The following is a 17,366-nucleotide window of genomic DNA, read 5'->3' as shown; positions in this document are numbered from 1 at the left end:
ACCCGCACACACACGCTCATTTAATTTTCTAAACATTGTTGACACCTTCTGGTTTTCCATCCCCTTCATTTCAAACGATGTCCTTCCCTTCTCCCCATTCAGAGAGCTATTCCTTATAAACAAAAATTTAAAAAAAGGTCACTAAGCTTGATGAAAGTTCCAGCACATCCAACGCAGTCTGGCAGTGTATGTGATGTTCCACACCCATAGACACTCACACAAGCATGTATTAAGGATCTTTTACGGGCCAGGAACTCAAAGATGAGTCCGTTTCTGCCCTCAAAGAGCTTCTATTCTCTCTGGGGAGAAGGAAAGGAGGTATATTTTCCCCTGTCTTTTTTTCATGCTGTTTATTTTAATCCAGTTGGTCCCAAACCTCAGCCTCTCTCCACTTCAGACTCCCAAAATGACACCCCCACATGCTTCGCCACCCCCAGTGAGAGGCTGCCCTTGTCCTGTCACCCTTCTACTCCCAGGGAAGTCCCCTGGTTCTCATTGTTCCACCCCCTCACCTTGGGGAGGGAGGGCCCCATTGGCAGCTTCCTCAGGAAAAGCCTTGGGAGGAAATAGGGAGGGGGATGGGAAGAGGGGGGGCCAGAGTCAGACTGACGGGAGCCTGCACTGGTCGCTATGGGACCGTGGCCGCTGCTACTGCTCTGGGTTTGGGGTGTACTGGGGGAGCTGGAGTTGGACCCAGTGGGGAGGCATGTCTGCCTGGATGGAAGGTGGGTCAGGAGGATGGCCAGAGAGAAGAGTGGTGACAGTAGGGAGGGTAGAGATGGTGATACTAGGAGGAACGTTGGATTTATATCTGGTCAGTGGGAGGAAGGGAACTTAGAGCCGGTGGGGGAAGGTAAATCGGTAAAGGGGGGAATTATGTTGGGGATCAGTGGGAGGGCTGATGGGCCATTGGGAAGGTAGGAAAGGAGAGGGATTGCAGAATATGTTGGAGGGTTCAGTAAGCAGGGATTGAGGTTTCTTTGATGGAATGAGTATTGGGGGGATCTGCTTCAAGATAACCCTATCTGTGAAAACCCACAAACAGTACTGTGATTACAGGGCGGGGGCCGGAAGTGTGGAGATGCATTTGGGGAGCCAATCGAAGGGCACTTCACCCTATACCCCAGCTCCCATGATCCCAGAGACAAAGTGGCCATTCAGGCTATCCCCAGGAGCCCTGTTTTCTGACATTTAACCTCTGCCTCTCTGACCCTGTCTCTTTCCCATTAGCTCCCCTGTTAAGTCTGTGTGCTGTCCAGGCTGGAGGCAGGAGGGCCGGGAGTGCACAGTCCGTGAGTATCAAAGGAACTTTCCAGGTGCTGGGGGTTGGAGGTGGCCCACCCTCAGAGAAGAATCCCCCTGAGGGACCTTAGAGAGAACGGCTGGGTCCTCACCTTGGGACCAGCCTGCTCCTCCCCTTTTCCCTGCCAATTCCCAACCCCAGGGTCCCACTCTCCTTGATTCCTTGGATCTGGCCCACATTCTACTGATGCTCAGTTTACCCTCTCCGTCCCAGGGTATACACCTCCCTCCCCAGTGTCTAGTCCTGATCCCTCTACCATGAGCCCTGATCAATCAACAAGCGTGTTAAGGCCCTTCTGTGTGCCTAACATTTTGCTAGATGCTGACACCAAGTTGGAAACAAGTAGAAAATCAGGGGGAGGGGCTGTTCCTTGTTGCCTGACCCCTCCTCTTCCATACCCAAGCCAGCCTTGTCTGATCAGGACTGTCTTGCAGCGATCTGTGAGGGGCCTGATGCTTGCGGGAAAGAAGAGGTATGTGTGAAACCAGGACTCTGCCGATGCAAACCTGGCTTCTTCGGGGCCCAGTGCAGCTCCCGTGAGTCACTGGGGTGGGGGGGTGGAAACATGAGGGAGGGAAAGATGATGGGAGGGCTTTGGACCCTAGTGGGGCAGAGAACAGCACTGTCCAGAGCAGGGAGCTAGAAAGGGTGGGGGAGGAAGTACCAGCAGGGGTAGTGATTCAGGGAGGGTATTTAAGATCTGAGTCACCAGGAATGGGGAGGAGGGGGCAAAGATGAAGGTATGGACTGGGGAGGGAGGAGCCAAGAGGAAAAATTGGCTTCGCCAGAGGAAACCCCCTCTCCACATCGCGGGCAGCACTGTTTGACCCTGACCCCTCAGGGTTCAGTGAAGGATTGGGGTGATGGCTAGCTACTGGTTATTGGATGCCTCACTCCTTCCAGGGATTCTGAACCTCGTTTTTCCTGTGGGAAGATAGGACAGACATTGACTCTCCTTCTAAGAGAAGGGGACACCTTCATGGATTGATTGTTGCTGTGATGGTCACTGGGTGACCACAAATGGGCGGGTCACAGGCATCACAAAACCCAGATGCTGGCTGACTGCCATCACACCTGATGGCCTCTATTTCCTTGCTGGCTGACTTTGTGACAATGGGCAAAGGAATTCACCTGCCTGGGATTCGGTTCCTCTTCTGTAAAATGGTGGGAAGGTGGTAAAGGGAGATTGGCCCCCCCGGAAAGGGAAGACCGCTGGGATGTACAGGAGAGTCCTGGACTTGGTGTTAGAAGGACCTCAGTTCGGACCACCTTGATCTTTTTTCTGACTAGGTAGTCTTGGATCAATAAAGTAACCTCCCTCTCTGTCAAATGAAGGACTTGACCAGGCTGATTTTTCAGGCCCTTTTCAGCCTTAAATCTTGTGATCTTATGACTTCCTCTGACACGTGGCACTCAGGGACCTCAATCTACCTCTGTGTTCCACCTGAACCCAAGTCTGTTTCTCTGTTCCTAGGCTGCCCTGGCCAGTACTGGGGCTCCGACTGCCGAGAGAACTGCCCCTGTTACCCCAATGGGAAGTGTGATGCCGTCACAGGTCAGTGCACCTGCAACATGGACCACTGGGGTGGGAACTGCCAGTTCCTGTGTCCGTGTGGCCTCCATGGGCACTGTAACCCCCTGACCGGAGCCTGCCGCTGTAAGCCAGGCTGGTGGACTCCCACGTGCCGCAAGGCCTGCCAATGCAGCTCCTCCTCCTTGGGCTGTGACCAGATGACCGGGGCCTGCCAGTGTGAGCCAGGCTGGTGGGGCAGACGCTGCAGCTTTCGATGTTCTTGTCATCACTCTGCCTGCGACCAGAACACAGGACGCTGCATCTGCCGGGCTGGCTGGTGGGGGTCTGAGTGTCAGAAGCCCTGTACCTGCCAGCACGGCCACTGCAATCCCACCAACGGGCACTGCACCTGCCACCCAGGTTACCAGGGCCTGTCCTGTGAGCACACCTGCCCTCCGGGCCACTATGGAGTCCAGTGCCTGAACAGGTGAGGGACCCAGGGCAGGGAGGCCAAGCTGGGGAGGCCTCCAGAGAGAAGGGAGGAGGTCAGAAAGATGGGGGTGAGGGGAAGAGGAGGGACAGAAAGGGCGATCAGTAATAGGAACTAGACTTGTTTGCCCCCTTAATGCTGGCACTTTCCCTCCAAGATCCCTTCCAACTTTTCTGATATTGTCTTTGCATATGATGGTCTGCTTGCTGTCTCCCCATTACCGTATGGGCTCTTGAGGGTAAGAACATATTTTTGCTTTTCATTGGATCCCCAGTCCTTAGCACAGTGCTTGGCACATGGTAGACTTCAGAAATTCTTGCCACCTTAGCTGAGTGATCCAAAGAATGTAACCAGGACCAATGGATAGAAGTTTTGTTGGGAAGAGATTTGGGAGGGACAGACTTGGAACACCATACAAAGAAAAGCTTATTAATGATCATTTGTCCAAAATGGACTGGACATCCAACAGATAATGAGTTTCCCATCACTGACAGTCTTCAAGATGAGGCTGGATGGGTGACTACTTTAAAAAAAAGGAATATCTAATAGAAATAACACTGAACGTCAGTACAAACAACCGAATTTGCTTTATGTGTTTTATCTGTTCCTGGTTTAGGTATTAGGACAATATTTTTCTCATAGAAAGATTCTGGTAGGGTTCTTTCTCAGTTCTGAGATTAATTTACATTTGTTTAAATTGCTATTTACATTCAAATTAATTTTGATGCAAAAAATCTCACTTCAATTTCACCAAGTCCTTATGACTTCTTTTTCAAGATCTTTTATTTTTGATTTTTTCAGTTGATGAGCATTTATTTTTTCTCTTTCTGTCCTCCCTGTGCCTCAAAAAACAAAACGCAATTCTTGCAACATATGCACAAACAAAATAAATTCTCACATTGGTCTTATCCAAAAGCGGGCCTCACCTTGCAGGTCTTGAGTCCTTCATCCATCTGTCTGGAGATGGGGCAGGCTTCATGGCAGGCCTGGCTGACTGTGGCAGACATCTTCAGTCAGTCTGTTGTCCATCTTTCATTGTCGCTATTGATAAATAGTTCTGGCTCTGCCATTCCTAACTCAGTTCACACTCGTCTTCCTGGTTTTCTCTGAAAGCATCTCTTTTATTATTTCTTATGGCACAATAAATATTATTTGTTGACATTCATGTACCTGGATTTGTTGGAGCATCCCCCAGTGGTTGGAGGACGGGAGGGAGGGAGGAGATCAGGCCCAGGACAGGGTGGGAGCAGGCAGGCTGGTGAAGGAAAGTGGTGAGGAGAGGAGGATCAGGGCAGGTCTGGGGTATCCCCTGCATCTATGACTTCCCCCCTTCCTTCTCTTTCTGCCTTCCTAGTTGTGGCTACTGCAGACAGAGCCAGCCCTGCTCTCCAGATACAGGTTCCTGCCTGGCCTGTGAGCCTGGCTGGAATGGAACTCACTGCAATCAGCCATGCTCATCGGGCACCTATGGGGAGAACTGTGGGCAACTGTGCCCCCAGTGCCGGCAAGGTGAGGCTTGCCAGCCAGAGACTGGGCACTGCCAGCACTGTGACCCAGGCAGAACAGGGCCCAGGTAAGAGAGCCTCTTTTTCCTGAGAGGCCCCCACAGTGGGTGATCAGAGCTGGGCAGGACAAGACTGGGTGTGGGTCCTCCGGGATAATCCCTATCTCTTGGCTAGTAGTTCATCTTCTCCACTGTCCCCCACTTCTCAGAAAGGCCCTTATAAGGGCTACTATTGGGAGAGTAGAACCTACTCATGTCAGTGAGAGATGGGACTCTAGGCAGGCCCTGAGAGGGGCTGAGATACAAGGTGGGGTACACTGAGGGGCCTTTTTGGAAACATTGCTCTCTTTCAGCTAGGTGGTTGATTGGATAGAGTGCTAGGATTGGAGTTAGGAAGGCCTGAGTTCAAATCCTATCTAAGACAGCTAATAACTGTGTAACCTTGGGCAAGTCATATTATTATCTTGTGATATTATGTCCTTCCTCATAGGTTTGTAGTTAGATCAATGAGATCATGTATGCAAAGCCTATATAAATGCTAATAATAATAACAGTTATTATTATTGTAAAGAGAACTCTGTGAAGGAATTGGCTTATCTTCAATGTCCCTGAATCTCTTTTGCTCTTTCTGCCACCTCCGTTCAGTCTCCCCGTTCCCTTTCCCCTTCTTCTTGCTCTCAGGAAAGAATCCAATGTCATTTGCCCCTTAGAGTGAAGGTAACTTGCCCTGTCACCTCCAGACTACTTGGTTCCCTGGGAAAGGAATTCAGGTCTCAGGGAGAAGGGAGGACAGGAGACCCCTCCCCACCCTCTCCATCACTCCATTTTATGAGTGAATGTGTCATGAAAGGCAGTGTGGTAGAATGAAAATGAAACAGCACCTGGATTCGGATCTCACTTATGATTCTGTCTCCTTGTGTGTAGATACTTAGCCTCCCAGGACCTGGTTTTCCTTTTTTCTAAAATGAAAGAGTTGGATATTTCCTACTCTTTGCTACCTGGGTGAGATTGGACAAGTAATTTCCCCTCTCTGGGCCTCAGTCTCCTCATCTGCAAAATGAGTGGACTAAAGTCACTGGCCTCTGAGGTGTCTTCCAGCCCTGATCCTGATCCAGGCCTCTGATCCTCCTCTGGGGTCCCATCTCTCCCCAGGTGTGAAGAGCCCTGTGCCCCTGGCACCTTTGGGGAGGCCTGCGGGTCACTGTGCCCACCCTGTGTCGAAGGCATCTGCGATGCTGTGACTGGAGACTGTGTCTGCAGGTCGGGGTATTGGGGACCCAGGTGAGAAAGGCAGAACAGGGGGCGACAGGGCCTCTCAGACCCAGAGATGCCCCTCTCCAGCATCAAACTGCTTGACTGGCCCAAGTGGGAGCAGTTCCCCATCTGAAGCCTCCTTTCTCTTCCTCTCCAGCTGCAATGCTTCCTGCCCCCTTGGCTTCTATGGAGTCAACTGTTCTTCTCCCTGCCCCTGCCCAGAGGGACCCTGCCACCATGCCTCTGGGGCCTGTGAACTGGGTAAGACTGGCAGAGGGGGATGAACAAAGGAGCTGGGAGGGAACAGTTAGGATTTATATAGGACTTCCCTAATGTTGTCACATTTGGCTTTCACAACAACTCTGGGAGGTGGGTGCTATTATTATCATCCCCATTTTACAGATGAAGAAACTGAGGCAAACAGAGGTTAAGTGACTTGCCCAGGGTCACACAACAAATGAGTCCAATGCAGGATTTGAATTCAGGTCTTCCTTACTGTGAGTCCAAAATTCTCCCTGTTATAATATCTTAGCCACTTCTGAGAAGCACTTTATAAATAGACACCTGATGTCAGGCCTACTTGCCTTGTCTATCGGGGCAGGTGCCTCTAACTTGTCTAATTCCATTTACTTCTTTGGAGCTGGGGAGAGGACCTCAGAGCCATTTTATACTCATTTTAGAAGAGAGGAAACTGAGGCCTGGGGAAGGACCAAATGACCAGAAGTGGGAATGGAACTGAGGTCCCTTGACTCCAAAGCTGGGGCCCTTTCCACTGGTCCATGTGGACCCAAGGTAAAAATACCAGCTGTTGTGTTTGACCTGGGTGATCTTGGATGAGTGAATTCTTTTCTCTGAGCCCCAGTTTCCTCTTATGTAAAACAAGGTGAGGGCTGGACTAGATGACCTCTCAGATTTCTTCCAGCTCTAAACCGCTGTTCTTATGCCCCTCAACACTGTGCTAGAGGATCATAGCCAGCAATTTACATCAACCTTTGAAGTTGACAAAACCTTTTACAAAAATGATCTCACAGTAGGATCCTGGAAGGTGAGAAAACTGAGAAATTTAGTGGACACACACACAGCAAGTGGTGTCTAAAGCAGGATTCATGTCACGTCCTCCTAACCTTCAAGTGCAACCCCCTGTCCACCAGGCCGTACTGCTTGCTTCTTGCCAAATGCCATAGGAACTCCTGACATCATCCCTGTCCTGTAAGACTTTACAGTCCCTTTGAGGAGTGAAGACCAACCTACATAGCAGGGAGAATGACTAGGGAACAGTCTGTAATTGAGGAGGAAACTGTAAGATAGGGGCAGCCGGGGCACTGAGTTGGTTCTCAAGGTGTGGTCTGGTGGCCCTTTGCAACAGTACTTTTACATTTCTAATACAGTAAATGGTGATAGATGTTATATGGAGGCCTGCTGGCTCTCAAGAGCCAATCCTTAAATTGTCAGGGTGAGCATTTACATCTCAAAAATCTTGTTTTGTTGATTGTCTAGACTAGAGAAAATGTCAATTATGCAGATGAAACTTAAAAAGTGGATACTCTATTACATTCAGATCTGGTTGTTAAATATTTACTATCATACTTCTGGATATAATCCACAATAACAAAAGCTCCTGGGGGCTGGGGTGGCATTCTTAACCATTTTTAAGAGTATAGGAGGGTTCCATTTGAAAACCCCTGGTGGAGTGAATAGTGTTGGACTTGGAACCACAAAGTCAAGGCAAGTCAACAAGCACATATTAAGTACCTACTATGTGCTAAGTGCTGGGGATACAGAGAAAGGCAAAAACAGTTCCTGTCCTCAAGGAGTGACCAGTCCAATGAGTGTGGAAAGAGAGGCAACAAGTTAGACACAGGATCCATTGGAGATGACCTGTAGGGGCAAGGGCTAGCATTAAGGAGGAACAGGAAAGGCTTCTTGCAGGTGGGATTTTCAATAAGATTTGAAGGAAGCTGGGAAGACCTGGGTTCAAATCCCACCTCAGACATTTACTATCTATAGGTCTCAGTTTCCTCATTTGTAAAATGAACAAGATGGATTAGACATTTTCTAGGGTCCTTACCAGCTTTCAATCTATGATAATGTAAACTGTAGGTACTCTTAAGGAATTCAAAAAAAGGAGAATTCAATTGGGGGAAGGTACAATTAGGGAAGGCTCTGTGAAGGAGGTGAGATCTAAGTTGGGTCTTGAAGGATGAGTAGGTTCTAGAAGAGATAGACTTTAAGTTGCTACGTTCTCTCCTGCCATGAGTCCAATTTCCAGATCCTAAAGGAGAAGGGGGAGGATTAAAATCTTGTTCCAGTGCATGAACAGTATCTGAGTTTTCAAACACTCGACCCAAGGAGCACAGGCTCTAGTAGGTCCTACTTAGTTGGAAAGGCTTTGAGCCCAGAAGCATAGCCATTAACTAGAGTGGGGCAATGGGAGCTTTGCACCAGGTTGTTGGAATTTAGAGAGCATTGACAAGACTTTCCACTGTACAGAAATGCCCTCACTTGGCAGTTAGCCAGAATAATTGTAAAAGGAGGCTTTCATCTGCTGTAAAACGGGAATAACTGAAGCACCTACCTCCTAGGGTGGTTGTGAGGATCCACCTAGGTAACATATGTAAATTGTTCCACCCCAATGGAATTCTCCTTTTTCTTAAAGCACTATATTCTTGTTGAATACTCAGTTCTAGAGAGATGTTTTGCACTGGGGGCAAAATTTCCTATACTTATGAAATTCTAGTTCTAAGATGAGAGATGGCACTGTGTCTATCCTGGAATGGTGGGGAGATAGGCCTAACTAGAGACTCGGTGGGAGGTAAAAGGGGTCAGATTATGGAGGCATAGAAATCCAGACAGTGGAGGTTGGATTTAGCACAGTAAGAAACAGAGACATCCAAGCTCTGCCCCCTTTCCCCCTCCCCAATGGCTTTTTCTTCTTCCTCCAAGCGTTTCAAGGCCAGGGCGCCCTCCTTGCTGGCATCCTGGTCCCCCTGCTGCTGCTGCTCCTGGGCATCATGGCCTGTGTCTCCTGCTGCTGCTGGGCAGCTCAGCCGGACCCCAAGGACAGGTCTCACTTCCCTTTCCTCCCCAGGGTTGATGAGGGGTAACAGAGTTCTAGGCTCAGGGTATGGATGTGGGAGGTGGGTGCAGGAGGGGAGATGTTGGTTAGAATCCTGGACTTTGGAAGAGGAGGTGGGAGGCCAGGGAAAAAGGCAGGCACTTCCAAGGTAAACGGATCCCTTATGATGCCAGACTCTGCTGTCTCTCTCCCTGCCTGTCTTTACTTCAGGTACTGAGATTCCCTGCTCTTAGGGAAGGGGAAGATAGAGTCATATGTTGGCAGAAACCTCAAAGAACTTGCTGGATGTGTTGTTCTCTTTCTCTCCCCAAAATAAAGCAACTTGATTTCAGAGCCAGCTGCACAGGAAAGGAGGGACAAACTTGATGATTCCTATCACCATAGCTAGAAGGGAGCAGACGTGGTGCTCTAGCAAGGGGTGGTCCAGGACCAGTAGGCAGAGCCACAGCCCAGGTGCCTTTGGGCAGAGGGAGGGACAAAGCCCCAGGATGTCCCAGAGGAGAGAAAGATAAGAAATATGGCTCTCACTGGTTGAGTGAATAATAAAACTGAAATGTATGTAGCGTTTTAATCGTTATGAAGCCCTTCCCTCACAATTACCCTGTGAGGTAGGAAGAATGACTATTGTCTCCATTTTATAGATGAAAAACTCAGAAAGAAGTGAAATCACAGTTGCCTAGTCAATAAATGTTAGCTAAGGGTAGAGATTTGCAAGGAAGATTCCTAGAGTAAAAATCACTGGCTTTGGAGCCAAAGAACAGAAGTTCAAATATTCCCTCTGGGGCTTATTCCCTGTGTCATCTTAGACAAGCCAGCTCATGGCTTCAGTTTCCCCCTCTGTAAAGTGTAGACCGGATGGCCTCCGAGGTCCCTTTTGGCTATAGAGACAGGCACTGAGCCCTGCTAGCCTTGCAATCTCTCTACTATAATGGCAGGGAGTAGGAAACCCTTAGGTACCATGTAACTTGTGAGGTTTTTGTCTTTCTCAAGACTGGGTTGGATCTAATCTGCCATTTTAAACTCCCCAAATCCCTATGACTGAGACAGGAGAGCAGCCATTTGCTCTATTTCATGGATAAAGATCTCCTGATTCATTAATTCATTCATTCACAATTTGTGGGATTCCTACTATATCTACAAGTCAGAGAGGTAGGCACTGAAGGAAACACAACGACAGAGGAAGCAAGGCCCCTCCAGAAGCTTTAAATCTAAGAGAAATAAGAAATAAGATCCCTAGAAGTGGAAGGAAAACCCCTTCCTTGCCCCAGGTGACTGTATATATGACAAGTCAGTATACATGTCAGCAAAGTACCATGGGAATTCAGAGTGAAAGGAGATCACTTGTGATGATGAAGGGTTTCATGTAGAAGATGACAGTGAAATGGGGCCTTGAGAATTGGCAGGATTCTGGCTGGTAGGAATAACATGCAGAAGCTTCAGTTGTACAGGTTCATACAGGGAAGTCATTGGAGGTGAGGCTGGAAAAGCCTTGAATGCTAAGCTAAGGAATTTGGACTTTATCCTATAAGGAATGAGGAGCCATTGAATGTTTTTGAGCATGGGAGTGAAATGCTAAGAGCTTTCTATAATGGACTCTGCCTAGGTTATTGGGATGGAGGGAAAATTGTTTTCCAGGACTACGAAGCTTGGTTACTTCACTCACTCACTGAGCCGGTTCTCTCTCTGGTTGACTTTCCTCTTGCTGTCTTCAGGCCAACCAGAGACGGGACTGCCGTGTCTCGAGTAAAGATGCAGGTCAGGGGGGCATTGAGCAGCTTGGGCTCGGCGCTGCCCTGCAGCTCCCTCAGCAATCACAAGCTGCCTCGGGTCACAGGTAGGAGGGGAGGCAGGGGGCCCTCGGGAGCCCTGGGCCTGACCAGGGAGGGGGCTCTCTGCTTGGCCCTCCTGACCTGGCTCTCCCCACAGTGTCCCATCACGACCCAGAGATCCCCTTCAATCACAGTTTCATTGAGCCCCCATCTGCTGGCTGGGCATCAGATGACTCCTTTTCTTCTGATCCCGACTCTGGGGAAGAGGATGAGGGGCCAGCTTACTGCGTGCCCCCCCAACAAGGTAGGGTCCTCCTGAGCCACCTTGCTAGCCTTGCCCCTTGACTCAGCCTGGCCTCCTTGCACCCCTCAGCTGGGATTCACCTCCTTCCCCTTGACTTAGTTTCTTCATCTCCTCTCCCTTGGGGCCTCGGTTTAGCTGAAGCTGGGGAAATTTGGAGATAGGAAAAGAAATGGGGATGGGGGAGGCAACAGAAAAAAAGACAGTGAGAGTAGGGGGAAATCAAGTTTGGGCTCGGGGCCAGTTTTCCCTTCCTTCCTGTTATTTATCTCTTTCACAGAGGAAGAACTCCAAGATGCTCATCAGGCAGGAAAACCCGTCTCTGCACCAGATGATACATCTACACCTTTTGTCATCCCACGGACTTCCAGTCTGGCCCGAGCCAAGCGACCATCTGTCTCCTTTGCTGAAGGCACCAAGTTTGGGCCCCAGAACTCCCAGGAATCTGGGGAACTGGCCAGCCCCACAAGGAAGCCCAAACGACTATCCCGGCCAGGCCAGCCCCAAGCTGAGGGGCAGGAGGCTGAGGGGGCCCAGGATCCCCAGGATCTTGAGAGGCCAGAGGACCCACAGCCTGATTTCCAAGAGCCTCCCAGCACCACTGCTGCTCAGCAGGATTTGTCCAGTGGTCACCGGAAGCTTCCTCTTGGAGGCAGGACTGTGGCCCAGAGGGTGGAAGCCATTGAGAATGGCAACAGGAGAAGCCCAGGCCCTGTAACTACCATCTACATGTTGGCAGGGACTCCCAGGGGAGCTGAAGGGCCCGTTCGGGCTGTCCTCCGACGCTTTGGCAGCTTCCAGAAGGGCCGGGTGGAGCCCAAGGCCAAGGGCAGTATTCCTAAGCCTCCACGAAGGGCTCTGAGTCGGGATAAGGGCACGCTCATCCCTTCCCCTGCTCGCAGCCTTGACTCTCCCCAGTGCCTGGAGCTTTCTGAAACAGCAGCACTCAGTGAATCCAGCCAGGAGGAGGAGACAGGAAGACTGGGGAACACAACAGGGGGTGCCAGAGGGGATGATCTCCCTGTGTTGGAGGACACTGGGCAACTGACTGAGGAGGTCGACAATGAACCACAATATGAGAATGTCAAACCAGGCTCTGGCACCTTGAATTCCTGAGGTCTCCCAGACATGGATGGGGGTGGGGAACCAGAGCAGGGAGGATGGGAAAGGGACCTTGATGCTGCAGGAGGACATGTGGAATAAAAGGCTATGGGGATCGAGCTAACGGGTCAGAGTCCCTCCTTTTCTTTCTGGAGTCAGCTTAGCCCTCTAGCCATAGCCAGAGATAGGAACCAGTCAGGTTATCTTCCTCTCTCCAGGATTCCTCCAGCAAAAAATAAACGAAAAAAGATTCCTTTCTTTCTTCCTTTGCTCATCCATCCAAATAATCCTTATCAAAACACCCTCCTGGGTGTAAGGCACTGGTGATGGTGGTGGCAGGGGGTGTAGTTAGATACACAGAATACAGAAATGGAGAAGATCTGGTCCAAGGAACAAGATATAATAAGCAAGTCCACAAATAACTACAGTGGAAACCAGGACAGCCAGGATCATAGATTTAGAACTGGGAGAGCCCTTCAAGGTCATTACTGAGGTGAAATGAGTAGCCCAAGGTCAAAAAGTCAGGGACAGAATTTAGACCTTGAGTCTTCTGCTTCCAAAAGCTCCTGGGCTACTTTCCATCTTCACTCTCTCCAATCACCTGCCCTCTGATCTGACACAGGTGCAAGTGGGGTACTGGGGGAGGCTGGAGACTTAGAAAAGAAGCAGAGCAAGGAATAAGATTGGCAAGGAGGCTGAAGGAGGCCTTTGAAGGCCAGGCTAAGCAGTTGGGACTTGAGTCAGTAAGCAGTGAGGAGCCTTCGAAGGTTTCCAGGTTTGCACACATGCCACCCCAGGTCTGTCCCTTCATTACTATTGGGGATGGCCTGGGATTAACCGTAAGAACGATGGCTGGCATTTTATCTGGATTTGCAGAGTGCTTTACATACCTCTTATTTCACTTGATCCTTATAACAACCCTCTGAGGTAGGGGCAATTATCACCCTCATTTTACAGATGAGGAAACTGAGGCTGAGAGTTGAAGTAACTTTCCTAGAGTCACCAGCTAGTAAGCACAGGCCGCCTTTGAATTCGGGTTTCCCTTATTCCAACTCTGCAACACCTAGCTGCCTAAACTCAGGGCCTCCTTAGTTGAGAAGCCTTAAAACCAGCCCTGAGCTGCGGGGCACTGCTCAGGAGCCCATGCTATCTGCTCCTTCAAGCTTGACTTTCCCTCTGCTCCCTCCGTGTTTCCCCAGCTCAGCCCTGGACTCCCACTATGGCCCCGGCTCTGGGGAGGACAGGGCCAGTGGTGTGAGGTGCCCATTTATCCAGCAGAGGGAGCACGCTGGCCTCCGGACTAGACAGAAGAGATCGGGAGATGGTTTAGACTTCCTCCAGGAGGGAGGGTCCCTGGTTAGGGTCCCCTGAGGAGAAGGTGGGAGGCACAGTGTGATGGGGAGCAGGGCTGGAGGCAGTAGCAGGAGGTCCCCGGAATCCTTCCTCAGGCTAGCTAGTGGATTGGATCTGAGCTGGGTGGAAGATGGAGCTGCTCTGTCTGGCAGCTGAACTCAGAGTGCGGAGTCCTCAGCCCTGGAAGCCAGGCTCCTGTCCATCTGGCTCTCGGGACTGGGCCTGAAGCTGCCATGGCCAGCCCAGGCTGCCCTATACGAGGTCTGCTTTGAGCACCCTTCTGACCATGGGCTGGGCCCCAGAAGGGCAAAGACTCAGCCCTGGTGAAGACAAACCCTTGGGGGCCAGGGGAGCCCAGTGACTGGGAAACAACACTCCAGGGAAAGGGAGGTGGACAGGGGGAGACCGGGGTGTAGTGGGGGGAGGGGAGAGACAAACACCAAATTCAGGCTGCAGAGAAACTAGCAAGAGGAGGCAGGTGGACCCTTTGAGTGTGGGATGGTGTGGGAAGGGGGAAATGTCAGACAAGGGGGTACTTATGGAGGGAGACCACAGGACAGGGTATGGGGGCATACTGGTAAAGGCCCAGAGGACTCAACACAGTTGAAGGATTGGGGGGATTCCAGGGGAAGAAAGACCGAAGAGCAGGGCCAAAAGAACATAGCTGGGGAGGGAGGATCCAGAGGAAGAACACAGCTGGGGAAATCATGAGGGAGGGCGATATGGAGAGCACACAGCTGGTGGGAGCAGATGAGGGAGGGATGGAGAACACAGAAGACTTAGCTGAGGGACCAGGGCAGCACAGAGGGGCCACAGAGGTGGACAGCGAGGAGGGCAATCTGGAGGGCCGAGCTGAGGGATCAGGACAGCACAGAGGGGCCGCAGAGGTAGGCAGCGAGGAGGGTAATCTGGGGGGCTGAGCTGAGGGACCAGGGCAGCACAGAGGGGCCGCAGAGGTGGGCAGCGAGGAGGGTAATCTGGGGGGGCCGAGCTGAGGGACCAGGGCAGCACAGAGGGGCCACAGAGGTGGGCAGCTGGGGGTACATCTAGAGGTACGAGAGGGTGCGGTCAGAGAAGACAAGTGGGGACCGCTGGGGGACACCTCGGGGGATCAGGGTGGTATAAAGGAATGGGGACAGGGAAAACATACTAGGGCAAAACCCCGGCACAGGGCATATACCATCGGGGGAATGGGCGACAGCAGGAGGGCAGGGCGAAGGTAAGGGGGTCACGAAACGGGGGGGGCTGGCGGCATAACGGGCGGGGTCAGCGGAGAGAGCGTAGAGAGGGGCGCACTGTCGGGGGAGTGGGGGGACACAAGTGGGGGTGACCTGCTGGGGCAGACCAAGCTGGGGTGACATTGGGGTTCAGGACGGCTGGGGACAGGGAGGGCACCACGGGGAGGTCAAGGCTGCAGAGGGGGGGCCGAGGGAGAACGGCTGGGGGCACGTCGGGGTTCAGGACGGTGTAACTGGTGGCTAGGCCAGGAAGGCGCAGGGAGGGGCGCGCTTCTAGGGGTCAATGCGGGAGAGGGGCCGCAGCTGGCTGCCCATCTGGGGGTCACGACTATAAAGGAGAAGAAGGGGCACATCTGCGGGGTCAGGCGGCATAACCGGGGCGGGGGTGTCCCCGCGGGCTGCGGTGGTCTGGGCATGGCCCCCGCCAGGCCGAGGGAGAGCGTCCGAGGCCCGCCGAGGAGCCTGGGGTCCCCGCAGCTCGCTCCCCCCTCCCCCCTCCCCGAAGCTCTGTTGTTTGTCTCTCGGTCCGGCCGGAACCGGCTCGCGCTCGCTGCCGGGCGGGCGGCTGCTGATTGGTTGCTGCCTGTTTCCAGCGCCGTCTGCACCAATCAGCGCGTGGCAGTGTTTTCCTCTCGGGGTCGGAATAAAAGGGCTGGAATAAAAGGGGGGCAGAAAAGGCTCCGGGCGGGTCCGGCACACATCGGGTGGGAGCTGGGTGAGCCGCGCCGAGGGGCTCCGGGCGGCCTGGGGGGAAGGGGAAGGAGGCCTGCTGGTGTGCGGGGTGGGAGCGGGGACAACGACGGGCAGAGCGCAGGCTCGGGGCCGGGCGGGGGTGATGAAGAAGGTGGGGAAGGGACGGGTCCCCTGAGGCGGCACCGGGAGCGTACCGGGCTCGAGGCACCGGGACCGGAACCTGGGGGCGCGGGGGGGGGGGGGGGCAGAGCGGGCTGCTCGCGCCGCCGGTTCGAACCGGCTTCGCCCGTCCCATGCGGGGCTCGCGTGCCCGTAGCACCTAGCGACCCGGAGATCCGCCAATGGGGCCGCGGCTCCTGCGGGCCGCCGAGCCAATGGGCGAGCGGGGAGGCGGGCCGTCCGCAGCTCGGGGTGCTGATTCTGTGGTTAAAGGAGCAGCCCCTCCGGAGCGGGGTCTGTGTGCTGGCGGGAGGGCTCGGCTTCAGCCTGGGACAGCGGCGGGCGCAGGTGAGTCGGGGCCCCTCAGTCCCTGCAGCCCGGCGCAGCGTCCGGCTGCCGCCCCTGCGGGCTCTCAGGCTCTGTCCATCCCCGAAGGGAACGCGGACCCAGGGACGCTGGAATCCTTCTTCCCCTCCCTCTGTGCCTCAGTTTCCCCATGCATTAAACGAGGATGGAAGGTCGGGGAGCCCCCAATCCAACTGGCACGGGGAAGGGGGCGATGCTGCCGCTGGCAGCGGGCTCCGGCCCTGGATGAACGCTCTCAGCCCCGGCGGTGAGCTTCTCCGAGGGTTGAGCCTGCCTCTTGCCCAGCGCTCCCTCCTTCCCCCACCTGCAGCAGCCTCCATGGAAGGGGTGACATAGTCTGTATTTTGCTGCAGAGGCCGGGGCAGGGGGAGGTGCCCCAGCCGCCCCCCGCCCCCCACCTTCCCAGCACCCGGTTGTGACCGGGAGGTCTCTTTGCAGGTTGACCTCCGGGCTCAGTCTGGGCTGTCCCCTCACCCACCCGCCCTGAGCCATGGCCCCCACTCTGGCCACAGCCCACCGGAGGCGGTGGTGGATGGCCTGCACCGCCGTGGTGGAAAACCTCTTTTTCTCTGCGGTCCTCCTGGGCTGGGGGTCCTTGCTCATCATGCTCAAGTCGGAGGGCTTCTATTCCTATCTGTGTAAAGATCCAGGTAAGCAGTGCGGGCGGGGGAGGGGGTCTGAGGCTTGTGGGTACGCTCTAAAATGGGGTGATATCATCGAGCCGGGCTGGGGCGGGATTAGGCTGCTCTTCTCACCACTCAGAGGCTTTCAGGGACGCCTGTGCTTCTGTAATCTCGGTATCCACCCCCACAGTGCAGAGTGTAGGATCCCTTAGAGTCATCTCCCATGTACATCCTCTCAGTGGCTAGCTGTAGAAGGTTTGGGATACAGGCGTTACTATCCCCTTTGTACAGATGAGGAAAGTAAGACCCACGGAGGGGAGGCCACAAAGCACATAAAGGGGGCAATGGGAGTCTGAGCAATATGGATGGGAGGTGAAGGTGTAAGCCTTGCTGTCCCCTTTTTATAGATGAGCAAATTAGGGTCAAGAGGTGTAATGGAAAGAACCTCAGATTTGGAATCTGGGGACCTGGCTTCCAATCCTGACCCTCTGTCACTTAACTACCTGCCTGCTCTTGGGCAAGTCAATTCCCTTTCTCAGTGTTTCTTCCTCTTTGAAATGAGGGGTTAGACTTGGAAGACCAAAGGGGCCCCGATGGCTCTACCTCTAGGGTCATGCTGTCTC

General features: G+C 53.0%; 2 protein-coding genes across 6 annotated transcripts in view; both read left to right on the top strand.

The window, feature by feature from the left end:
* The first annotated feature begins 600 nt into the window (after positions 1–600).
* Positions 601–12,430, top strand: SCARF1 (scavenger receptor class F member 1). The gene is made up of 11 exons (XM_072639929.1): positions 601–725; positions 1,231–1,292; positions 1,738–1,839; positions 2,778–3,303; positions 4,661–4,879; positions 5,963–6,091; positions 6,222–6,325; positions 9,008–9,128; positions 10,853–10,974; positions 11,067–11,213; positions 11,491–12,430. Exons 1-11 carry the CDS (start codon positions 631–633, stop codon positions 12,324–12,326), a joined length of 2,463 nt encoding a protein of 820 aa, XP_072496030.1. The 5' UTR covers positions 601–630; the 3' UTR covers positions 12,327–12,430.
* Positions 12,431–14,534: 2,104 nt separating this feature from the next.
* Positions 14,535–17,366, top strand: part of SLC43A2 (solute carrier family 43 member 2) — a 50,011-nt gene continuing 47,179 nt past the window's right edge. For 2 of the 5 annotated variants that reach the window (XM_072639934.1, XM_072639930.1), the window contains exons 1-2: positions 15,529–15,617; positions 16,559–16,770. In XM_072639934.1, the coding sequence (XP_072496035.1) occupies positions 16,611–16,770 (160 nt within the window). In that variant the 5' untranslated portion in view covers positions 15,529–15,617; positions 16,559–16,610. Of the gene's footprint in view, positions 14,552–14,713; positions 14,884–15,528; positions 15,618–15,999; positions 16,103–16,558; positions 16,771–17,366 lie in introns of those variants that run through there. The other 3 variants (XM_072639933.1, XM_072639935.1, XM_072639932.1) reach the window with 3 other exon arrangements.

Source organism: Notamacropus eugenii, chromosome 2 (genome assembly GCF_028372415.1).
Source record: "Notamacropus eugenii isolate mMacEug1 chromosome 2, mMacEug1.pri_v2, whole genome shotgun sequence".
Classification (NCBI taxonomy): domain Eukaryota; kingdom Metazoa; phylum Chordata; class Mammalia; order Diprotodontia; family Macropodidae; genus Notamacropus; species Notamacropus eugenii.
This window is presented reverse-complemented; position numbering and strand designations above follow the sequence as displayed.

Bases quoted from the DNA above. Each gene is read 5' to 3' on its own strand.
- SCARF1 (XM_072639929.1), top strand. From the start codon at position 631: ATGGGACCGTGGCCGCTGCTACTGCTCTGGGTTTGGGGTGTACTGGGG. The intron at 1,293-1,737 runs GTGAGTATCAAA...ACTGTCTTGCAG, and splicing joins GGGCCGGGAGTGCACAGTCC to CGATCTGTGAGGGGCCTGAT. The intron at 6,092-6,221 runs GTGAGAAAGGCA...CTTCCTCTCCAG, and splicing joins TCGGGGTATTGGGGACCCAG to CTGCAATGCTTCCTGCCCCC.